Source organism: Gopherus flavomarginatus, chromosome 4 (assembly GCF_025201925.1).
Source record: "Gopherus flavomarginatus isolate rGopFla2 chromosome 4, rGopFla2.mat.asm, whole genome shotgun sequence".
Taxonomy (NCBI): Eukaryota; Metazoa; Chordata; order Testudines; family Testudinidae; genus Gopherus; species Gopherus flavomarginatus.
In genome coordinates this window covers 101,322,233-101,346,149 of record NC_066620.1, presented here as the reverse complement: position 1 = coordinate 101,346,149, position 23,917 = coordinate 101,322,233, and the positions used below count along the sequence as shown (strand labels likewise).

The following is a 23,917-nucleotide window of genomic DNA, read 5'->3' as shown; positions in this document are numbered from 1 at the left end:
TGGAAAAACTGTGGGAAACTCATGGGGTGAATCACTTGGTTGCCACCCTGTACCATCATCAAACCAATGGCTTGGTGGAAAGGTTTAATGGAACTTTGGGGGCCATGATACGTAAATTCGTCAACGAATACTCCAATAATTGGGACCTAGTGTTGCAGCAGTTGCTGTTTGCCTACAGGGCTGTACCACATCCCAGTTTAGGGTTTTCACCGTTTTAACTTGTGTATAGTCACGAGGTTAAGGGGCCATTACAGTTGGTGAAGCAGCAATGGGAGGGGTTTACGCCTTCTCCAGGAATTAACATTCTGGACTTTGTAAGCAACCTACAAAGCACCCTCCGACACTCTTTAGCCCTTGCCAGAGAAAACCTAAAGGATGCTCAGGAAGAGCAAAAGGCCTGGTATGACAGACATGCCAGAGAACGTTCCTTCAAGGTAGGAGACCAGGTTATGGTCTTGAAGGCGCAACAGGCCCATAACATGGAAGCATCATGGGAAGGGCCATTCACGGTCCAACTGCGCCTGGGAACTGTAAACTACCTCATAGCATTTCCCAATTCCTCACTAAAACCTAGAGTTTACCATGCTAATTTTCTCAAGCCTTTCTATTCCAGAGACTTACAGGTTTGTCAGTTTACAGTCCAGGGAGATGATGCTGAGTGGCCTAACGGTGTCTACTGTGGCGTGAAAGAGGTGAACCTCTCAACCACCCTGGAACGTCTGCAGCGACGACAAATCAAGGAGCTGTGCACTAGCTTTGCCCGATTGTGCTCAGCCACCCCAGGACGGACTGAACGGGCATACCACTCCATTGACACAGGTAATGCTCACCCAATCAGAACCCCACCCTACCGGGTGTCTCCTCATGCCCAAGCTGCTATAGAACGGGAGATGCAGAACATGCTACAGATGGGTATAATCCGCTCATCTACCAGTGCATGGGCATCTCCAGTGGTTCTGGTACCCAAACCAGATGGGGAAATACGCTTTTGCATGGACTACCGTAAGCTAAATGCGGTAACTTGTCCGGACAACTATCCAATGCCACGCACCGATGAGCTATTGGAAAAGTTGGGACGTGCCCAGTTCATCTCTACAATAGACTTAACCAAGGGGTACTGGCAAGTACCGCTAGATGAACCTGCCAAGGAAAGGTCAGCATTCGTCACCCATGCGGGGGTGTATGAATTTAATGTCCTTCCTTTCGGCCTTCGAAATGCACCCGCCACCTTCCAGAGGCTGGTAGATGGTCTACTAGCAGGACTGGGAGATTATGCAGTTGCCTACCTCGATAATGTGGCCATTTTTTCAGACTCCTGGCCCGAACACCTACTACACCTGGAAAAGGTCTTTGAGCGCATCAGGCAGGCCGGACTAACTGTTAAGGCCAAAAAGTGTCAAATAGGCCAAAACAGAGTGACTTACCTGGGGCACCAGGTGGGTCGAGGAACCATAAACCCCCTACAGGCCAAGGTGAATGCTATCCAAAGGTGGCCTGTCCCAAGGTCAAAGAAACAGGTCCAATCCTTCTTAGGCTTGGCCGGGTAGTACAGGCGATTTGTACCACACTACAGCCAAATCGCTGCCCCACTGACCGACCTGACCAAAAAGACCCAGCCAAATGCAGTTAACTGGACTGATGAGTGTCAAAAGGCCTTTACCCAACTTAAGGCAACGCTCATGTCTGACCCTGTGCTCAGGGCCCCGGACTTTGACAAGCCATTCCTAGTAACCACGGATACATCTGAGCGTGGTATAGGAGCAGTTCTCATGCAGGAAGCTACAGATCACAACTTCCATCCTGTCGTGTTTCTCAGCAAGAAACTGTCTGAGAGGTAAAGTCACCGGTCAGTCAGTGAAAAAAAATGCTATGCCATTGTGTACGCCCTGGAAAAGCTACACCCATACGTTTGGGGACGGCGGTTCCAACTACAAACTGACCATGCTGCACTAAAGTGGCTTCATACTGCCAAGGGGAACAACAACAAACTTCTTCGTTGGAGTTTAGCTCTCCAAGATTTTGATTTTGAAATTCAGCACATCACAGAAGCTTCTAACAAAGTAGCTGATGCACTCTCCCTTCAGAGTTTCCCAGAATCTAGTAGTTAAGAAGTGTTCTTAAAATGTTAAAGTCTGTTAGTTATATACTTAGTGGTATATGTAAAGGTGCATGTTTTGTAGTAATCTGTTTATTTTAAAGTTCTAGAAGAAAATCGCCGCCAGTGAGCTTCCCCACTGTCTGCAATTTGGGGGGCATGTCATAAACAGATGGCTAAGGGTTAATGTCTCTTTCACCTGAAAAAAAAAAAAAGTACCCTGAAGCACCTGACCAGAGGACCAATCAGAAAACCGGATTTTTTCAACTCTGGGTGGAGGGAAGTTTGTGTCTGAGTTCTTTGTCTTCTGCCTGAATCTCTCTCAGCTAGAGAAGGATTTTTCTATTTCCTGCTTTTCTAATCTTCTGTTTCCCAGTTGTAAGTACAAAGAGATCAAATAGTGCGTTATATGGGTTTTTTTCTTTTGTATTTACATGTCTATAGTTGCTGGAGTGCTTGGAATTGTATTCTTTTTGAATAAGGCTGTTTATTCAATATTCTTTTAAGCAATTGACCCTGTATTTGTCACCTTAATACAGAGAGACCAGTTTCATGTATTTTTCTTTCTTTTTATATAAAGCTTTCTTTTAAGACCTGTTGGAGTTTTTCTTTAGTGGGGAACTTCAGGAAATTGAGACTGCAGCTCACCAAGGAATTGGTGGGAGGAAGAAGTCAGGGGGGAAATCTGGGTGTGTTAGATTTACTAGCCTGACTTTGCATTCCCTCTGGGTGAAGAGGGAAGTGCTTTTGTTTCCAGGACTGGAAATAGAGAGGGTGGACTCCCTCTGTTTAGATTCACGGAGGTTGCTTCTGTGTATCTCTCCAGGAACACCTGGAGGGGGGGAAGGGAAAAAAGTTATTTCCCTTTGTTGTGAGACTCAAGGGATTTGGGTCTTGGGGTCCCCAGGGACGGTTTTTGGGGGGACCAGAGTGCCCCAAAACACTCTAATTTTTTGGGTGGTGGCAGCAGTACCAGGTCCAAGCTGGTAACTAAGCTTGGAGGTTTTCATGCTAACCCCCATATTTTGGCCGCTAAGGTCCAAATCTGGGATTAGGTTATTGACAGAAACACACTTTGTCAGTCGGTTTCACAGAGATTTGCAGACAGCAGAAAAATAGTGAGATTCAGGACTCTTGGGTTTCATTCGAGACCCTGGAGGGGTGTCTGACTTCCTCTGCCCCATGCTCTCAAACCACTCCTTGTCACAATTCTGTCTTTTCCCTACGCCAAATCCTTGTCTCTGTCCCATTCTCCACTCCACAGACTTCTCATTGCAGTCCCAGTCTCCTTGCTTAGCCAATCCTAATGTCCTTCTCAGGGCTCATTGTCTGACTCCCAATCTCCTCCCCAACTTCCAGTCTTTCCCGCTCCCCAACCCAATCTTGGTCTCCTTGACCAGCCAGTCCCATTTCCCCCATCCCAGCTCCTCATCCAATTTGTCTCTCTCCTTTCCCTCCCAACCAGACTCCCTTCCGAGACTCCTAATCCAATCTGTCTCCCCACTCTCCTAGGCTCCTCACTAGCTCCTTGTAACAGTCTTTCTGCCCAGCCAGTTCAATTTTTGTCTATGCACTTCAGCTCCATGTCAGATCTATCTCTTCTCCCACCTTAGGGCCAGCCTTACAGGTAGTCAAGGGCAGGAGCGGCTCCAGGCACCAGAGCTCCACCTGCATACCTGGGGCGGCAAGCCGCAGGGGGCACTCTGCCGGTCCCTGCGAGGGCGGCAGGCAGGCTGCCTTCAGTGGTATGCCTGTGGGAAGTCCGCTGGTCCCGTGGATTCGGCGGCAATTCGGTGGCGGGTATGCCAAAGCCGCAGGACCGGCGGACTTCCCACAGGCAAGCCGCCGAATCTGCGGGACCGGGGACCTCCTGTAGGTGCATCACCGAAGGCAGCCTGCCTGCCATGCTTGGGGCGGCAAAAAAGCTAGAGCCCCGCTAGTCAAGGGGGTGGCGTGGTCAAGAGGCAAGGAGTGGTGCTGGCCTGGAGTGTGAGACTGCAGAAAGGAGCTCGGGGCAATGGGCGGGGGAGGCTTCAGGGCCCAGGGTTGATGTGGAGTGAGGAGCCCAGGGAGGCAGCAGGAGCTATGTGGGATAGGTGGGGAGCCTGGGGAGGCAATGGGGGTCCAGGAGTTCCAAAAATAAGTTCACACAGGGCGTAATTTTCTCTAAGGCCATTTCTGGCCTGCTCCAGTTGCCCTCACTAGGCCCTATGCCCAGCCTCCCTGTCCAGCCAGTCCCAGTCTCCCCACAGGTCTCAATCTCTTTGCCCAATTAATCCTAGTATTCCCCTCCAACTCCCAGTCTCAGTCTCACCACACTATTTATCCCAATCTACTCCTTTCCCTTGCCACTGGTCAGGCTTTTGACCCCTTGGCATTTGAATCAGGGGCCTTTTGCCTCCACACTCTGAGTTCAGCACGGAGAGACAGGCTCCCTGTTCTTAATTCCAATGCTCTGCCCTATCCCAGCCCAAAACAGCTGGGAGCAGCAATTATAGGTAAAGTCCTTCTGAGCCCCTGTAGTCTCAAGCTGGAACATGCTCAGTCCGTCTGCGGTGATGGCACATAAGCAGGCCAATCATATGCAGGAGGGGATGCAGCATGTTCTTGTGCTCTATGGGGATGGTGAATGTGCAACTAGTTATCACTAGCAGTTTGAAGCTTGAGCATGCTCAATGAGTATAGAACCTTCATAGATTTAAACTTTTGAAGAAGTCTCTACTGAACATATGTGAACTATGATTTTTTTCAAAGGCACTTGGCCAAACTTGGGTGGATTTTCATGAGAGTGGCAAAAGGCTCATCCCTGACACAAAGGCTTGTGAGTCTTGCATGTAATTTTTGTTTGATTGGGTCCTAAATGCCCTGGATATTCCCTGTGATCACTCCCACTCTGTAATATTTTGAATATAATAAAAGTAACGTGGTACCATGATAAGTGCTAAAAACATTGTATACAATAGGCTGCCATCTACTATAGAAGCAAGTGTCAGGATTTTCTGAAAACTACCATGTTTAAAATAATAAAAATGAGGCAGCTTAATCTCTAATATATATATGTTGACTTTAAAAATTATTTTAAAATAATTGTTCCCATATTCTCTATTTTTTTTGGATTGCTTGATCAGATTTTTTTTCATGAAAAATTAAACCACCGTCTTTAATTATATAAACCAATCCAAAATTTGTGTAAAACTAGGGATCTTAAGACCAAGCCTTTTGGCACCATCCCTATTTGTAGTATGTTACTGAGAAACTGCAAATTACATATGCCCCCCATATCAACATATGAACATATACACATTATAAGGCCTGCATAATATATTGAAGAGCTTATCTCTTTGCTGATGGTGCAAGCAGACCCTGAGTATACTTCAGGGCTTCATCTGGTGATGTGAAGGTTTTATGTTCTTTTCTGGTGAAGATTTAGAAAACAGATAGATGGTGCTGTATCTCTAGCCATCTAGCTTGAGGAGCTTCCTCACTGCTCTAAGGGCTGCATGATTTCTCTGCAATGCAACAGAAGAATCTTGGGAAAACATGGTGTTCTTGCTATTGTATGCAACAGATTCTTTTTTAATTGCAGCATCTAAAACAATTTCTCTCTTAATAGTTGTGGGAACCAAACTAATAAAGTTTATGGTCTTTCAGGGTCAGCAGACTTAAAGGCAAATGTGCAGTGTACTCTTTCAATTCTGAATTTGCCATATTTTGTTGGAATTCCTAATAAAATTGAAAGGCAGGATTAAAAAAAACAAAACAGGATTCCTTGAAGATATTGACATGCCTAAACCGATAATCTGAATATTGTTCATATAAACTACTGTTTTCACTTTCATCTTGTACCTCAAGCTGTTGTAGTTTTCCAAGGACTGAAATACAGCTGGCTGAAAGCTAAGATTTCTGGTTCACATAAAATATTTTGAAACGTGGAAATTTCTCATGAACTGAAAATTTAAAAAAAAATTGTTTTGGAAATATGGAAACGGTGTTTCTGAAAGGAAATGTGCTCCCTGGGATCATGGCAGCTGCTCACTGAAACTGAAATTCTTGTCAGTTTTAGTCAGAAACTGCCTAGGCACCAGGACAGCCCAGTGGCCTGGACTGGTCTGCTCTGGGGAACCCTGAGTTTCCAGACTTCCAGGGTTGCTGACCCCCTGGGCTGTCCTGGAGCTGTGAGCCCTGGAAACACATCCCGGAATGCTCCAGACTCCCACCTCTGCAGCAGGGAGCCAGGAAGTCCTGATAGCCCCGTGAGCCCTAGCTTGAATTGGGGTTCAGACTTTCCAGGCTCCCAGATCCATGACAGGGAGCACTGGCATGGTGGTGCTGCCCTGGAGTCAGACCCTGTAAACTCTGGGCTCCCTAACCCTGGGGCAGTCCATATGATGGGTCTGCCTCTGAGCTGTGGACCCTGGAATCCTGGGCTTCCCAGCACTCCACCAGGCGAGCAAGCAGGGAACCAAGTGAGTTTGTTGAATCTAGCTTATTTTCACAAGATATTTTGGGTTTGACAAATTGGCATTTTTGTTGGGAATGACCAGCTCTAGTTGGGAGTCTGTCTTCATGTTCACGGTGTTGATTTTTCTCCCCATAAGCATACCTTGCTGCTCTACTACTCTCTGATTCTCAGGCAAGTCTTTTAATTTAGTAGAAAACTTCTCCAGGGTAGAGTGCAAAGAAGACTGGAAACCCTGAAACTTCATTTCCAATATGATGGTAGAGTTCTATGTCATTTCTTCCACAGTTCTGGCTTCCATTGTATCTTTTCCCCCCGTCTTCTGTTGCTTGTGCTAATTCCCAGAAATGGCCCAATGTTTCTGCTATTGTAAAATTCTAATTTGATTTGGTATCATCTTTTTTGCTGGTGAGTTTATTGGATCAGTGGGGAAAAGGAGCCAAAACTTCGTATGAATGCAGCTGTTAGTTAGATCTGCATCATGTGACCATTTGAAACTAGATTTTCACCAAAGGAGTCAGAAGAACTGTAGGAACTACAAGCCAACTGGTTGCATTAGTGCCTAAAATTAATAGAGAATGCCTATCAGTATAAGAAAAAGAACCTGTACATTCTCAAGCTGAGAGATCCATGAATTGTAAACAATGTTCATTTAACCATAGAATTATGATGGTTAGTGCGTTATCTATTTAGTACCATTCAAAGTGCAGCTTTGAAGTGTCCCAAAATAGCAAGTATTTAGTTTGAGATTTTAAAAGTACAGCAGAAGATTTAGCCACATATTTTCCAATAACATTAATAAAATACGTATATCTAGGACTTGTAGACTGCTTTCAGAATCTCAGTGTAAAAGAGCAAAGACTCACCACAGCACCTCCTGCTGCTCATCTGGGAATTAGCACTTTCCAGTGCTCAGAGTACCTCCTGATGGTTGATGTCTTGCCTGCCTCAGGCCCGTGTCCCTCCTGGACCCGGTGCCCTTACGCTGAGGTTCTGCCCCTCCAGCAATCCCCATGCTTTGGGTCTTCCCTCTCATGGGACCCCCCCCGCAACCCTCTACACCCACCTTGCCTCAGTGGCTACTGCCAGTCATCATCTAGCCTCCTTTCTCTGGGGCAAACAGCAGTTTGTAATAGCCACTCATCATTGGCAAGACCAGCTGCCTCCACCTATCCCTAAGCTACACCTCTGCGGCCCCAGTACCTCTTTAGGCCTTTAACAAGGCCTTAGCCTGGGGAGTTGCCAGGCCGGAGCTCCCCAGCTCCTCTTGCCTTGCCTTGCCTTGCCCTGCCTTGCTCTGCTCTGCTTCTAGTACCCTGTGCTCCCAGGCAGCTAGGCCCTTCTCCCTCCAGCCCTGGAGTGAGACCCACCCAGCTCCTCCCTTAGCCCTTCTTATAGGGCTAGCTGTGGCCTAATTGGGCATGGCCCCAGCTGTGGCTGTTCCCCAATCAGCCTAGCTTTTTCTATCGGAGCGAGTAACTGCCCTGCTATACTCAGACATAGTCTTTTTGTCTCATCACCATGAAGGTAGGTGTGCGTGTGCACATGCGCCGATAGCTTCTGCTTTGGTTTTTCTGCCATGTGCTTGGCACACCTCAATTGCAGAGACCTGGCCCTTCCTTCACAATGTCCCTCTGTTGTTATTGTCTCTTTCCTTATTTTCTTCATCCCTTTTTGGTCATAGGCATATTTGGAGATGGATCAAAGCCAGAACTATTTTTATCTACACACTTCTAAACTTGGGGAATTTAGATAAAATCCAATCCACCGCTCACTGAGGTTCTGTAAATCTCATCCGCTGAAGTTTTGTAAAACCAAATTCTCTCCAGATTTTACAAGAAAGAGTGACCCAGTCTTGTCTCGTTAATATATGCTGTGTACATGCCAAGGGCACAACTGGAATTTTCCTAAGGAGGGGGCTCAGAGCTCTCATTCCCCTGTCTTGCACCTAGCCCCAAGCTCTCTCCCCTGCTGCTCCTTTATACCTAGTCCCAAGCTCACACTCGCTGCCTTTTCACTGAGACCTGAGCTCTCTCTTCTGAACTCAGCTCTTCACAGACTCCCTTCCTGCTGCCCCACACCGATCCCTGGGCTTTTCCTCAGGCATTACCCCACACCCAGTTTCAAGCTCACCTCTCTGCACTCACCCCCATGGTCGTTCATCTCCACATGCAGCCTCAAGCTCTTTCCTAGATCTTGCCCCACATCCAGCTCTGAGCTCCCCGCCCTGCACCACACCCAATGCTAAGCTGTTTCCCCAAAGAAGTAGTCAGGCTGAATTGCACCATCCTTACCAGGGGCCAGGCTGTTCTGGGATCCGTAAGTCCCATCCTCCTTCTGCATCTCCACTTCCCCTGAAAGCATCAAAGCCAAGATCCAGTTCTCCCATTCTCCTGGGGACTGGGAGTTTCTGGGGCCCCTGATTCTGCTTGTCCTCAGGGGTTGGGAGACCGAGTGCCCCTGGGTGCTGAAGGACTGCACACATGGGAGACCAAGCAGACACGGGTCACAGCGCTACTCAATATGGCCTAGTTGCCCCTCCATCATTGCCCAAGCTGCAACTTCAAAGCACTGTCTATGCAGCTATTTTTAGAGTGCCAGCACAAGCCTGCTAACCAAAGTCTATCAACCTGGGCTGAGAAGCTCATTCTGGCTCCCGCCAAAAAGCTGTGTAGACATATCACAAGATGTTTGTTAGCTTGGCTGGAATTGAATATAAGCACCCTCTCTGAAACCAGTGGACCTGCCATTGATTGGGTATTTTTAAAGTAACTTTTGACCAACGTGTGAAGTAAAGGTGTTGCAACACGTGACTGGGGCAAATTTTATATCTTTTAAAGTGCACAGCAAATGAAGCAGGTTTTACTTTGCAAGATATGATGTAAACTTTAGCAAATGACTAATTTTTCAGTTCATTTGTAAACTGCGGCTACTTTTTACACATTTTCTGTGAAGCACTTTGGGATCTACCAACGAACAAGTGCCAAATATTATTATCAGGCATATTTCACAGACAGACTTGTGTGTAATGGAATAAGCCCCCTGACCTCTAAGCATAAAGACCTGGTTTTAAACTCTGGGTCTCACATTCATTTATTATGTAAACTTGTGCAGAACATTTAGCCCCATCTGTAAATTGCTTTGAGATTTATAGAAGAAAGTAAAAGTGAAAAATGTTATGGTTTATCAAAGGCTTTCACTAGTTTGTAAGTTACGTGCTGATGCCTATTCTTCTTGCTCCAAACTAAGTCCATACACTATGCAGAGTCAAAAATTCACCTCCTTCTTTGCATTTGGCTTTGTTAATAGAGAAAATATCATAAAATTCACCCACAGTCTTCTCTCCAGGCTTGGCTCTGTTCTAGGACTCCTACCACAGGACTGCTCAGCTCTTCCCCTAGATCCTCTCTTTGGAGACCCACTCCCATCTTTCTTATATGTAAGTGGGGTAGCAAGCCATCTGAGACAGTGAGTCAGCAGAACCCACTTAACCCTTTTGCATCAGGATCAGCATCAGCATCTGCTGACTAGGTTGGGTAATCCAGGCAAACACCGAAAACCTATTACAGTTTAGCTTAAGGGCCTATTTTAGCAGCCACTCTGCATCTATTGCATAGGATACTGGGTCAATATAAATGCAGATCCCATGTTTCCACCCCTCTGATGGGTCCCACCTACCGTCCTTGCAGCCATCCACCCTGGCCTGTGTGGAACTAGTGCAAAGACCCTGAGTTAAGATGATACAGGAAAGGAATCAAGGTTTCTGCACCATGGTTTGTACTTACTGTACTACAAAGGGTTCTAATGCCGTCTAGAAAATAGTTGTACATGGGTAAATTCAATTTAAAAAATGTATTAAAAGAACATTAAGGTTGCAAAGTGAAATACTTAAAAGTCAGTGAGTGGTAAAGTTAAATTTGTGTGCTTAATTTTAAATCTGCTCTCTTCTGTATATGCATTATAATATAGTATGTTATTACGTAATGATTTAATAGATCACACATCATATTAAATAAAGCCTTAGATTCCTTCTTGCAGCATGTTGTAAAAATAAATGCTAGTCTTCCTCTGGGATACTGTCACATTGTTTCTCAGATTATGCAATATAATACCATAGTATGTTAATATTGTATTTTAAATATTAGAGATGCACCCAAGTGACTCTGTAGGCAGTAGCCTACCTTTAACTGGTAATTGCCCTTTGTTATAGCCTGTGGAGCCAGCTACTGGCTCTTATCTTCAGGAAGATGTTGAGAGCTGTGCTTGCTTGCTCTTTCAGGAGCCCTAGCAAATACACACACACACACATACACGCGCATTTTCTCTCTCTCACCCCCTCTAATACACATGCATTTGCACACTTTGGCATATTTTTAGAATATCTCTTGAAAGACTCTCACTGTTCTGCTGGGTATGATTGTCTGATGTTTTTCTTACCACGTACTTGTATAGTTCAGTCTTATTTAAACACTGTTATCTCTTTGATCAAAGTCTATAACCTGAAATTTGAGCTGGAAAAGAAGGGTGGGAGGAAATCTATCAAGTACATATATATTTAAACATGTGCTGTTGTCTCTGTATGTATGCAGTGATTCAAATGTATTTACTTCAGTGAAATCTTGCAAGTGCAGATTAATCATTGGCTTTTTTAGCAAAAGCTCTAACAATGTATTATTATGATTCAGGTATTGTCTGAATTAAACAATTTATAGTAAAGTTGTTTTGAAACTATTTTAAGTTGAAGACAAAAAAATAAATTTCTCGGTGGATTCTTTTTAAACCCCCTTTTCACTTGATGATCAGAATTTCCAAATGCTGGGCTGAATGTAGAATTATTTTAGTATGGCTTGGATTTACGTTAATAACTAAATCATGTTATCTAGAGCCTGGTATGCGTCTGTTGGGGGTTGGCATTAATCTAACTGTGCCAGCTGAACCGTAGACCGTTATAGCATTGCTGTAGAACTTGAAACAATTTTCGGAGGTTTTCGTTAGGCTGATGCAAGACAAGTAGCTTCTGCAAAGTTCAAATAATATAGGAATAAGTTGCAAGATGAAACTTGCTTGCCACACCTTTCCTTTACAATTCTGTTTTCTCTTGCTGAGTTTTAAATATAGTTTTAAGAGGGACATTTCAATTTATTGTAAAGTTGGTCCCTTTGGATTATTTTGATTTCCCAAACTCTGATCTCTAAGTTGAAGTGTGCCAGGTATTTGTCAATGGACAAGGAGGAAGACCATCCTCCTGCTGGATTTATTAATATTCAGTTCATATTTCACGTAATTAACATGAATTTTGTCTAACTGTCTTGGGTTTTACATGATGGTCTGAAAGATGTCTTGTTTCATGTTTAAGTTTATGTTGCTCTGATTTTACGTGTTGAACAAGAAGCAGGCAGAAATGTCCGGAAAAATTTAACTAAAGGTTTCCTCTGCCTTTTCATGTTACTTTTTACACTTCAGCTAAATACCAGGAATCATTATAATTTAGCATATTTATATATGACTTTTCTCCTACATAGATAGAACCCATCTATTGATTTCTGTTAAACAGAGTTTTACTGACTAGCTGGCTGCACAAACACACACACACACACATACTCTGCTCTGCCATATCTCAGTTACAGCGTAGTCCTACCCAGGGTCATTACAATGTACACATTACATATTTCTAGCAAACATGAAAATGAATCAAACAGGAGTAGAGATAAACAGAGATAGATTGGAGCCTGACGGGGGCATAAAAGCAGCAAGCTTACTGACCACTGGACTAGTCTTCCTAGTTTGGTATAAGCAGTTTTCCCTTAGCCACCGTAGAGCAGCAGGACCCCATGAAGTGAAAAATTAAACAACTAATAGGAGTAAAGTTTAGTGGAACAATTATTTGGTATCACTCCAAAACTAATTGTTTCTGAAGAGATGTTTAAACCAATGTCAGTGCAAGGCAAGAGTTCTTGGCCTATGGCCAGCACCTTTGTAATGCATATTAGCTCAGATGAGGAGTACTTAAAAGTTAGAGAGAGACAGGGAGAGAGCAAGAGAGCGTTTTCTCACTGCTCATGCTGCATTGGATTGTATTCTCGTCCTTGCTGAGACCAGCTGAATACTTGTGCAGTGCTTCCTTAACATGATTTTTGCCAAGGCTGACACCAGGTTCTGCTCTTTTTTCAGGTGGACTATCAGCTGTTGATCCCTCTGCTGACAGTAAAAACAGACATGCCAGTTGCTTGCTGCCAATAACAATGACCATGACCCTTCATACCAAAACCTCCGGCGTTGCCCTGCTGCACCAGATTCAAGGCACTGAACTGGAGACTTTGAGCAGACCTCAGCTGAAGATTCCCCTGGATCGGTCGCTCAGTGAGATGTATGTGGAGAGCAACAAGACAGGGGTTTTTAACTACCCAGAAGGCACCACTTATGACTTTGCCACTGCCGCTCCTGTGTACAGCTCTACTAGCCTCAGTTATGCCCCTGCTTCTGAATCATTTGGGTCCAGCAGTCTGGGAGGGTTTCATTCGCTGAACAATGTCCCTCCAAGCCCCGTGGTATTCTTACAAACGGCGCCACAGCTCTCGCCCTTCATTCATCACCACAGCCAACAGGTACCCTACTACCTTGAAAACGATCAGAGCAGCTTTGGGATGAGAGAAGCTGGCCCCCCAACTTTCTACAGGTAAATCTTACCTTTGGTTTATTTTAACAGGATATGCAAAGTAGGATGTAGAGAAGCACGCAGAATTGTCTCTGTATAAAAGGCCATGTAGTTTGATCAATTGAGTCACCAGTGAATAATTAGACTGTAAATGATAGTGTGGAGTAAACAAAACAGCTGTTGTCACTGTTGAGTAATTGTTGCTGTAAATGTTAGAAAGTGTACGTATATGAAAAATAAGTCTGATAATGAACCTAGGAAAAACAAGCCTAAAATAATAATCTACAAAACAATGGAAAACAAGAGCAAAAACCACATTAAAGAAAAATGAGAGTCTGAAATACACTAGAAGGGATTTCTCCACCACCTTTGGTTAACTTCAGACCCGGTATAAGTGACAGTTTGAGTCTGTAGCAAGAGGCTCTTTCCTCTGGCTGCCTGTAGAATGCTATGGGTGGCATAGACAAGAAGCTGTTCAGAAACTCAGTGTCCTTAGCAAAACTGTTGTAGTCGACTTAATGGCAAACAGCATTTCAATCATACAGAGCCTTTAGGAATGGCAATAAATACCTCATACCTGAAATGCATATTTGGTTGGAGAGAGATAAGGAGATATTGTTTCCCTAAACTAGCACATTTTATTAAAAGAAGGTAATTTTACTTTCTTTTCTCTATAGCTTCTTGTGTTCCTTAATGGAACACTTCTATGTTCTATGTGGGAGTACTGCATTAATATTTTTGAAGTTGTAGATGCATTTCAGTACTTTTTTCGGATTAGGTGGTGGAATGTGGCTGCAGAGAATTTTTAGATGGCATAGAATATATAAAACATCTTTAAGAGATGCCAAGGTTTTTATCAGCTCTCCTTCCTCATTCTTAATTTAAAAATAAAATACCCCACCAGCACAATAAATAAATAAATCTCCACGACAAAATGAAAATGTATTTTTTCTTTATTGGGAAAATACCAGGAATGCAATGCCCCTATATCCACTCTCTCACGAATTTTAACATTTGGTAACAACATTTTGCAGGATATTGTGCTGGGTTATGTTAATAGCGATTTCCCCCCCTTAATCTGTATCTCTGACTCAGTTATCTGGGAGGTCTGAGCAACAAACTGCAGCTTAGGAAAAATTACTATGTGTATTATTTAAGGCCAGTTTCCTGCACCCTAACTCTATTGGACAGTAAAATAATACTCAGTATGAATAAGAATCAGGCCACAAATCAGAGAGGAAGATTGAAGTTTTGAAAAGGATTTGTTTATCAGATGGTCTGTACTGATTATCTCACATTGACAGCCACGGTAGTGACTTGAGCTGTTTCTATCTCTGTAGGGCTGTACTTGATAGGATATTGCCCTGAAAACCCTAAACTGTAGCTCTTTTTTCCTCTTGGACATGGACCAAATCACAAATAACCCAGCAAATAAAATAATTTTAATATTGCTCAATTTATGAAGATATTTAAAGATAAAATCAAGAGTTAAAGTACAGGCATTTCCAAAAAGGCAGTAGAGGGCACAAATTCCACACATCTCCAGTTTGCTTTACTCATTTCAGTTGTCCTATTGACTTCAATGGGATAAGATGAGTAAGGAAAGCAGAATTTAGTCTTTTGCTGTAATAGTGTTGTATGATTGTCTTGGAGAGTCACAATATTTGCAATGGAGCATCACAATAACATTATGGTTTAGGGATGCAAATGCATTCTCTGGGGCCAAATCAGCTGGGGCAGTAACTATTTAATAATTACTTACGATAAGTAGGAGATGAAGGTGTATTCTGCCATGCACTGCCCCACTTTAACACGTGGTTAAAATGTTAGAAATTTTCCTCCTCCTCCTCCTCACTCTCTTATTGAAGAAGTTAAATACAAATTATATTATATTTAATTAACATGACATTTTGCATGTATACAGATAGATCTATGTATGAATTCAGTATCACTTATATTTGATTTATTTATTAATTTTTCCTTGTGTTTTTCAATACATTTCCATTGAAAAACAGTTCCTCTGAATTTCACTGCATGCTATGACATACTGTATGTCTAGTACTGGATACTATCTTTTCTTATCTTAGAAAGGTAGTACGTCCAAATCATGAGTGAGGAGTAGTTGTGGTTAATATTTTAATTTTCTTAGAATTTGTGCATGTTTTATTGTCCTTTCGCTATTTTCAGTACTTAATTTATCAAATATTACTATGTATTTTCATGAAAATATTGTATTTTGTGTGTATGAGTATCTTGCTATCAAGTAAGAAAATGACTTCCAGAAATCTCAGTTTTTATATTAGATTTTGGTATAAAAATTTTCACTGTACTTTGCAATAGGTTTCTGTCTCATTCAGGAAACACCAGAGGAGCCCTCCAGTGGCTAACTTAACACCTGTAAATCCCCATAGACAGCAACAAATTCATTCCTTTCTGTTGACCTATTAGAAAACTAAAAGGTTACTCTACGGGCCTTGCACCCTCTAAGGGTCAGATATAAAAACTTGTCTGCCTGCTGTCTGGCTAGGAAGCTGGCTCCAAATTCAGCACAAGCTCACACAAAACCAGATTGGACCTAGTATCCAGTTGATTATGGAGCCACTTATTTGTCAGTAGCAAAACACAAGACCAAGTCAAGTCAATACACTAGAGGAAACATTCTGTGAAAAAGCATCTGTGCATCACTAACACTCTCTGTCTTTCTCTCTCAAATGGAGCTGGAATGTTTTCTGGTACCTCAAACCTAGAGCATATGGATAAAGTATCTGTTTAATTTTGCAGATGCGTAATATCTCCAATGCTTATTAAGGCTGAATTGTTATAAAATGTCTCTTGGCTGTTTCCCATTAATGTGATCATGTTCTTAACACTTGCCTAAAGCAGTCCAAAAAAAATGACAAAGATACGTTGATCCCCATCCTACTGGAGTTCATAAATCCCCACACAGGGTATCAGAATTTGGAAAAAGAGTGCTGGCCCTGCTAGCCTAACCTGTTTTCTTTAGCTTCAATGACTTCAGTGGCTAAACCTTACGGCTGTTTATATAGGGAGCGGAATTTTAAAAAGTACTACAGTATATACAAAATCCCAGGATAAAATGTTTCCTTTTCTTTTTAAATATAGCATGGTATGCTCTCATATAAGGGAATAGTAGTCTCTTTTCTGTGGAAAGTTTCCTTTTGATTTCACAGTTGGTGTTAGGCATCCGTAATATAGGAATGCTGAAGTTATGTCCTGAAGACTAGGAATGGTTCTGTTTATAGAGCCTGTCCTCCTGTCCCTGTCAATTTTGCAAAAATGGCTGATAGAGGAAGGATGGCACCATGTTTCCCTATGTTATAAGGGTGTTGTGAGAATAAATCCATTAGAGATTGTGATGTGCTCTAATTTTATGGTGATGGGGGCCATATAAGTACCTAAGAGATCTGTATCTACTAGTTTTTATTTGAGTATGTGTCAGTGTGGGTTCCACTCTAGGTGCACATATGCCCCATGCACTCAAGATTGGGTTGTTTTTAATAACAGTGCCCACTGGGGCTGCTCAGGTGCCCTGTGCCTCCTTGTGCTCCTCTGAAACAGCATAAAGGGCAGTGCACCCACAACCCTCCTGAGCTCTCTTACCGCTTGCCAGACTTCATCGGTGGCCCCTTTAAGTCTGTTCTTCTGTGAAACAGGCAATACACAAGAAGATCTAAGTACCCCATCCTATCATAGCAGGGCTGGCTGGAGGTTAGAGCTCAAACATACAGAAAGGAGTTCCCTTTTTGTTCCATCCCCTGACAAAGACACTAATTGTGGACAATCTGGGGAGCTCACTTGGGCAATTTACAAATCCAGGAACCTTGGTTCCCTAGTGACATGGAGCTACAGATAAATATTCTAGAACTCAGAACCGTGAGAATGCCATACGTAATATTCCTGCTGGGCTGCCAAAACTCAATCGTGCATATCTTCACAAACATCATGACAGCCATGCATGACATAAATAAGAAAGGAGGTGAGTGCTCCACACCCATTTGCCTGGAAGTCCTTGACCTCTGGAACTGGTGCTATCAGAACAGGGTAACTCCAATGACCCTTTGTCTCCCAGGAGTCAGCAATAACTTAGCAGGCTTCTTGAGCAGGCAATCAGTGATCACCCATGAATAGTCCTTGCACAGATCCATCACAGAAGAGCTAGTCGATCAGTGGGAATCCCCCCCAATAGACTTGTTTGCCACCAAGGACAATACAAAATGTCAGAACTTTTATTCTAGGAGAAGCCTGTGTACAGTGTCACTATTGGATACCTTCCTTCATCAGTGGAACAGAGGCTTATTATGCTCCTTTCTACCAATTTCCCTGATTCTGAGGGTGATTTCCAAGATAAAAAAAAGCTAAAACCATGATCATTCCAGTACTTCCATGTTGGCTGAGGCAGTTCTTCCATTCAGCGTCTCATCCAGCTCCCAGACAGACTGGATCTGATCTCACAGAACCCCAACTAAATGCTCCATCCAGACCTGAAGTCAGTGCGCCTGAGGGTTATGGATAGGGACTGCTCCCTACAGGTCCAGGAAATCCTGATAAAAAGCAGGAAGATGTCTACCATAAAAATGCACTTTTCAAAATGAGAGGTCCTCAATAGGTTTAGGTCTCTCTGAGCTGCCCATAATTCAATCCTCAAGACTGAAGATTCTTGACTACCTACTACAACTCTAGCAGGTTGGTCTTTTTCTCAGCTTTATTAAAATCTACTTTACATTGATGTTTGCACATTACCCAGCTGCGCAATCATGCTTAGTCTTCTCTTACCCCACAGTATCAAAATTCCTTAAAGGGCTACTACACACTTAACCACCAGTCAGAGGACTGAGTCCTGCCTGGGACATCAGTACAGTCCTCCTGAGACTTGTGAAGTCTCCTTTTGAGCCTCGCAGGATGTTTCTTACACCACTTCACTCTGAAGATGATCTTCCTAGTAGCTGTTACTTCAGCCAGAACAGTGAGTGAGCTTCAGGCGCTTTTGGCTGAACCTCCCCTTCAGCATTCCACAGGGACAAGGCAGCGCGAGACCTTCTGGAAACTTATCCCCAAAGTGGTCTTCAAATTTCATATGACGCAATCCATCAATTTACCGGGATTCTTCCTGAAACCATATTTAGCATTGAGGAAGAAAAGAAATTACACAAACTAGATGTATCTAGGACTCTGTTTTAGAATATTGACAGGACAAAACCATTCAGACTGTCAACTCATCTATTTCTGGCTATAGCTGGGCTTTCAAAAGGCCAAGCTCTCTCCTCTCAAAAGATATTGCCATGGATTACAGAATGTATCTGCCATGCCCTTTGTTCCCTTACACAGGAGCATGAGGTGGCACAGGGTACTTGTGTAGCCCCTGCTATTTTAAAAAATCTGCTTTTGTGTGCACGGGGCTCATGTTCACCCACAGTGGGATCCACACTGACTACAGCATCTTGAAGAACCACTGTAATGGATGGCTGCACAAAGGCAGCATTGGAATTAGAGGCAGTGGCATGGTGAGAGATGATCTCAAAGAGATGGCATCAGAGCTAGAAGTGGCAGCATGGCAAGAGATCACGCTGCAGAGACAGCATCATGGCTAAATGTGGTGGAGAGAGGTGATGCAGAGGCAGTTAAAGGTGATGGCACAGAGATGACATCACCGATAGAGGCGGTGGCATGGCAAGAGATGATACAGGGGCAGTATCAAGGTGTCTCTCAATGGAAGCCAGACAGCTCTTTTGCCTAGGAGCAGAAGATGGACCTGCCTGTGTGCATTCCTGGGCTGTGAGACTTCACTAACTACTGATCACAAACCATGGGTAGAGAGCATGGAAGGGGAAGAGGAAGAAGTGAGGAGTCAAAACAACATATGTCTTTTGGACTGTTGCACCAAACTGAGGCAAAGGGCTACCCCTAAGATGCTGAGGGGCTGGTGTTTTACTTACTATTCATTTAAACATACAGGTGTTGTCTTGTCCCAAAATAATGTTGTATTTCTTTTCCCCCAGTGAAGTTTTCTTTGTTTTATACACAGACTCAGTGCTTGTGAGAGGGGAAATACTGCCCATTCAAGGCATGCAGGGAAGGTATTTAGTTCTTCCAAGATTTCAGGAGCTGGCGCTGATAGTATTTAGTTTTAAGAGGAACACCCGGATATTTGAACCTGACCCTTTCTGCAGCCAACAACACCTGTCAGAAGGGTTACATGTTTAAGTTCCATGGTTTTATGGATGTGAATAATGGAAATAAATAGGGCAGTTGCAGTTTTGATTAGCAGTTGGAGCCTAACAGCAACAGGAGAAAATTAAATGTTTTTGTTAAGGGGGGCAGCATTTTCCTCTCCTAGTAAGAAAATCCTCAGAAAAGGAAATGCAGAAAGAGCTAGAAGGTATCAGCAGTGTAGGAGAGCAACTATGTGTCCAGTTAATATCAGTGGCAAGTAACATGAATGTGCATGTGTTTGCTGGAGACTATACTGAGTTTAAAAACATTGAGTCTGATTCTGCTCTGCTCGTAAATTTAGAATAACTCCATTCAATTCTACTTAGGGTGACCAGACATCCCGATTTTGAGGAGTTTGTCCTGTGTCCAGAGTATGGTCAGGAAGCCATTTGTCCCAATATTTTGTTTCCTGGTCTTCGACGGCAATTCGGCGGAGAGTCCTTCAGTCGCAGATGGTCTTCGGTGGTGTTTCATCAGTGAGTGCTTCTGTCTTTGGTTTCTAGGTTTATTACCCGCAGCTGAAATACCACTGAAGACAACCATGACTGAAGGGCTCTCCGCCGAATTGCCGCTGAACTCCTGGACAGGTGAGTGTAAAAAAACCCAAACAAAACCACCCCCCCTGCGGCGGTCCTGATATTTCCCCTTTAACATCTGGTCACCCTAATTCTACTGAGAGACGATTCCTTCCCATTTGAGGGTAAATTCCTTTTGTGTTTGTAAGCAACACATCACTCAACATCCATGTGCCATACTTGCAGGTAGCAAGTAAATTGGTCCTAATGTCCCAGGTTGTTTTAACAAAACCTGCTTTTTTTCCTGGTTTCCTTAGAACTGGTCAGGCTCTTCCTTGTTAGCTGCTGTATGACACAGCTGTGCCTGTGCTCAGCCTGAATACACTGCCTTTTCCATTGCTGGCTGCTTCAGTGTTGATTTGCTCCAGCCACCACAGGATTTTGAAGCACAATCTGGCGTGTGGATGTCCTATAATTCACTGTACAATCGCATGGCAAATTCAGTTAAGAAGTGGCAGGGTAACAAAGTGGCAGAAGATTTGGTCCCAGCACTAGAAATAGGTGCACCTGACAGTAAAGTGAGTGGGAAGTTAAAATGGTAGTAGCAGGAGGGGTGAATGCAGCAATATTATTCAGGGCCCAAGGTCTCCCAGGAGGGGATCTGTAACAGATTGTGTGCCCCACTAAGCCCCACCTCTCTCTTTGGCATTTCCTACTGTCTAGCCTAGGTGGCTAAGTGTGCTGGCTTTTGTGAATTCCATTCTTAGGTGCCTTACTTTCTCAATGCATTGTATAGGGAGTGTGGTCTCCTAACTCAGGATTGTGAATTTCATCTAGGCATCAGGGAGCCTAAAAGTTAGGTGCTGCAACAGTCAAGTCTCTTTGTGATTCAAGCGCCTAGTGTTAAAAAAAAATAAATTAAAATAAGTGACCCATGTTTATGTTTTGGTTATACTTTGAACCTAACAGTTAGATCCCTGTTTCAAACCATGCGCCACAGAATCCTTTGTATCAGCAGTGTTCCCTTAAAATGACTGTAGCAGTTGCAAAGAATACTTAGGTGTGCTTGGAGCAGATGTGCCAACTCCAATCATAATTTGTGTAGCTAATACACTGAAGGACAGCTCTATCTATTTACTTCCTTTATATAGGGTTTGTCTACACTATGAACTAGGTAGCAGCAATGGAGGCATTACTGAGCTGTGCTGAGTACAAACCTGTGTGAAAACTGTGGGTATGTCCTTGGCACAGCAGAGCCGTGTCTCTACTGCTGCTGCCCATGCTACCACAATTACAGTACAATTTATACATGCACTACTTCTCACTGAGCTACTGTGAGTATCTGTACATGAGCAGGGAATCACAATCCTAGCTCGCAATATAGATAAAGCCATAGTATCCCTTCGTAAGCAAAAATGATTAATATAAGCAAGAAAAAATGTGCATGCCACTAATGTGTAAATTCCTGTAATTCTTTTATTACCTGGAAATAGAGTGCACAGTGTGGATTATTTTAAACTTAAAATGTATAGATAGAGAAATATTTCTCTCTTTGTTTCATCACCTATGAGAACTTCTGTCTCATTTTCTTGTGGGCTGCTGTCCTCATTTATATCAGTAGTAGGGATATGCATGCCAATCCCAGAGTTGCAAATTCAGCTGAATCTTCAAAGACTGAGAGGATGATTCAGACATATTTAATGGAAAACGGTGGCATGATAAAAAGCCAAATTAAAGGAGATGCAACATAAAATTATGTAACTGGTTGTTCTTTATGATAAGCATGTGAGAATCAGTACACTTCGAATAGGTGTAGGAGTGTGCACGAGGCATGCACAGCGCCAGTCAAGGAAGCCAAATGTTGCTAAGATTGGGTGTCTGAGTGAATGTTTATTATTGCTGTTTCTTGCTGGTCCAAGTTACAAGTATAACAAACAAGATGAAAGAAATAGGAAACACATTGAAGAATACTACAAAGAGAATTTTTCACAAATGTCTTGGAGATAAATTTCACTTTTCTTATGGACACAGTGAATTGGTAGTGCTGCCTATATTTAAGGTTGCCCTACACTTCCCATTTTAAGACCACTTTTCAGTTGCTTATAATTTTGTCAGCTTAAAAGTGTTCAGGCTGAAATTTTCTATGCCAGGTGTCTGCCTCAAGCTGATTTTTTTTTCTTTTTTTAAGTTTCAGCCAAAGTGGCTCAGCTGTTTCTGAGAATGATGGGAAAATACCTTGTTTTGCCTGTGTTAAAATAGTCTTGTTTGTCGTTTGTATTTTGTTTAAAATTGAGTATCGTGTTAGTCTGGATCTGGATCTGTCTGTTAGTCTATAAGGTACCACAGGACTATAAGGTGCCACAGGACTCTTTGCTGTTTACAATTGAGACACTCTAGTGCCTCCATGCTGTAGAACAGTTTGGCAGTGGGAGGTCACCCTAGTGTCAGGGATGTGCTTTTTTGCTTTTCCCTGGAAATCCTGCCTAAATTTGGCCAAGTTATGCGCCTCTTAAAAATCTCAATTTGAATGTACTCATTAGACATTTGTTAGAGTTTGCCAGTTAGATTCTCTGAAGATTTCATCTGCACAGAGCATGCTGCATCACCTCACGGCTCCTATATGCTGACTGGACTGTGTATGCATCACCCCAACAGAGCGACTGAGCATGCTCCATCCCAGGGCAGATGGGGCTGTGCAGGACTTTCACTGCAATTACTGCTCCTAGCTGATGCAGGTCACTGTGGTGTCAGGGCACAGAAACTGGTATCTGGAAGACCGTCTCTCTTATACTCTTAAAGACTCTCCTGCTGGCCCAGCCAGCATGAAAAAGCAGCCTGACTCAAATGCAGAGAAGTCATGAGGTGGACTGGGCAGTGGAACAGAGAGAGAAAGTAGAGACTAGACTGGGACAAGAAGTGTGGGGGGCGAAGGAAGGGAGACTGTGGGTGGGGTGGGGTGAAAACTGAGAATAGGATATCAGGTGAGGAGACTGTGACTGATTGGGTAAGGTGACTGAAAGCTAGGAGCTGGTGTGGGGGTGGGTGGGTGGAAAGACTAAGATTGGATGAGGAGCAGGAAGGAGACTGGGATACGGAGCCCAGGAAGGAGTCTGGGACTTTGACGGGTGCGTGGAGAGCGAGACCCGGACTGGGTGAGCAAGGACACTGGGATGAATTGCTGAGGGGAGGAAGAGACAGGACTTGGGACAGGTTCAGGCTGGAGAGTACAGGAGTCAGATTTAGGGGGAACAGGGGTACTATTGGGTCTGTCCCCACTAGAATACACTCTTCCGGAGCCTGGAATGGAAACCAAGCTTCTTGAGTGAGTCTCACCATTCTTCTGCTGTCAGCAAATAACTGTGAAACCCATTGGCAAAGTATTCATTTCATCTCCCTTTAGTGTTGGTCCTACGTGGAGGATGATGACCTACTAGTGTTGTCAGTTATTTCGTTAGCCAAATGGGAGAGGTCTGTGCAGTGGATCTGATGTCCCATGTAGGTGTCAATATGATTCCACATGTAGAATTTCTGGTTTTCAATTACTTTTTAAATAAAGAACCCTAGGCAAATATACACAATTAATAGAATATTAAGATTGCAAAGTCAAGCTCACAAAAATTAGGAAATGTCTGACTTAAGATTCGCCATACTACCTTAATTTGGTCCCCTCGTGATATCCATATTTAAGGATACGATTTTATCACAGAGGTTGTGGAAGTCATGGAGTCCATAACTTCCAAAGACCTCTGTGACTTCAGCCTGCAGGCAGCTGGGAGCTGTAAGGTCCTGCCAGTGGCAGGGAGCTGTGGGTACCCCTGGCACCCAAGGTGGCAGGGGCCTCCCGAGCTCCAAGCTGCTATGGGCAGCATGGGTACCCCACAGCTCCTGGCTGCCATGGGTGGCAGAGGGCCCCCACAGCTCCTGGTTGTGGGGGAGGGAGACCCTGGAGTTCTGAGCCTTCA

General features: G+C 43.6%; 1 protein-coding gene across 1 annotated transcript in view; it reads left to right on the top strand.

The window, feature by feature from the left end:
• Positions 1-23,917, top strand: part of ESR1 (estrogen receptor 1) — a 311,043-nt gene that overhangs the window by 148,991 nt on the left and 138,135 nt on the right. Inside the window, exons 2-3 of the mRNA XM_050951601.1 lie at positions 12,726-13,232; positions 19,944-20,027. Of these exons, the coding sequence (XP_050807558.1) occupies positions 12,726-13,232; positions 19,944-20,027 (591 nt within the window). The remainder of the gene's footprint in view (positions 1-12,725; positions 13,233-19,943; positions 20,028-23,917) is intronic.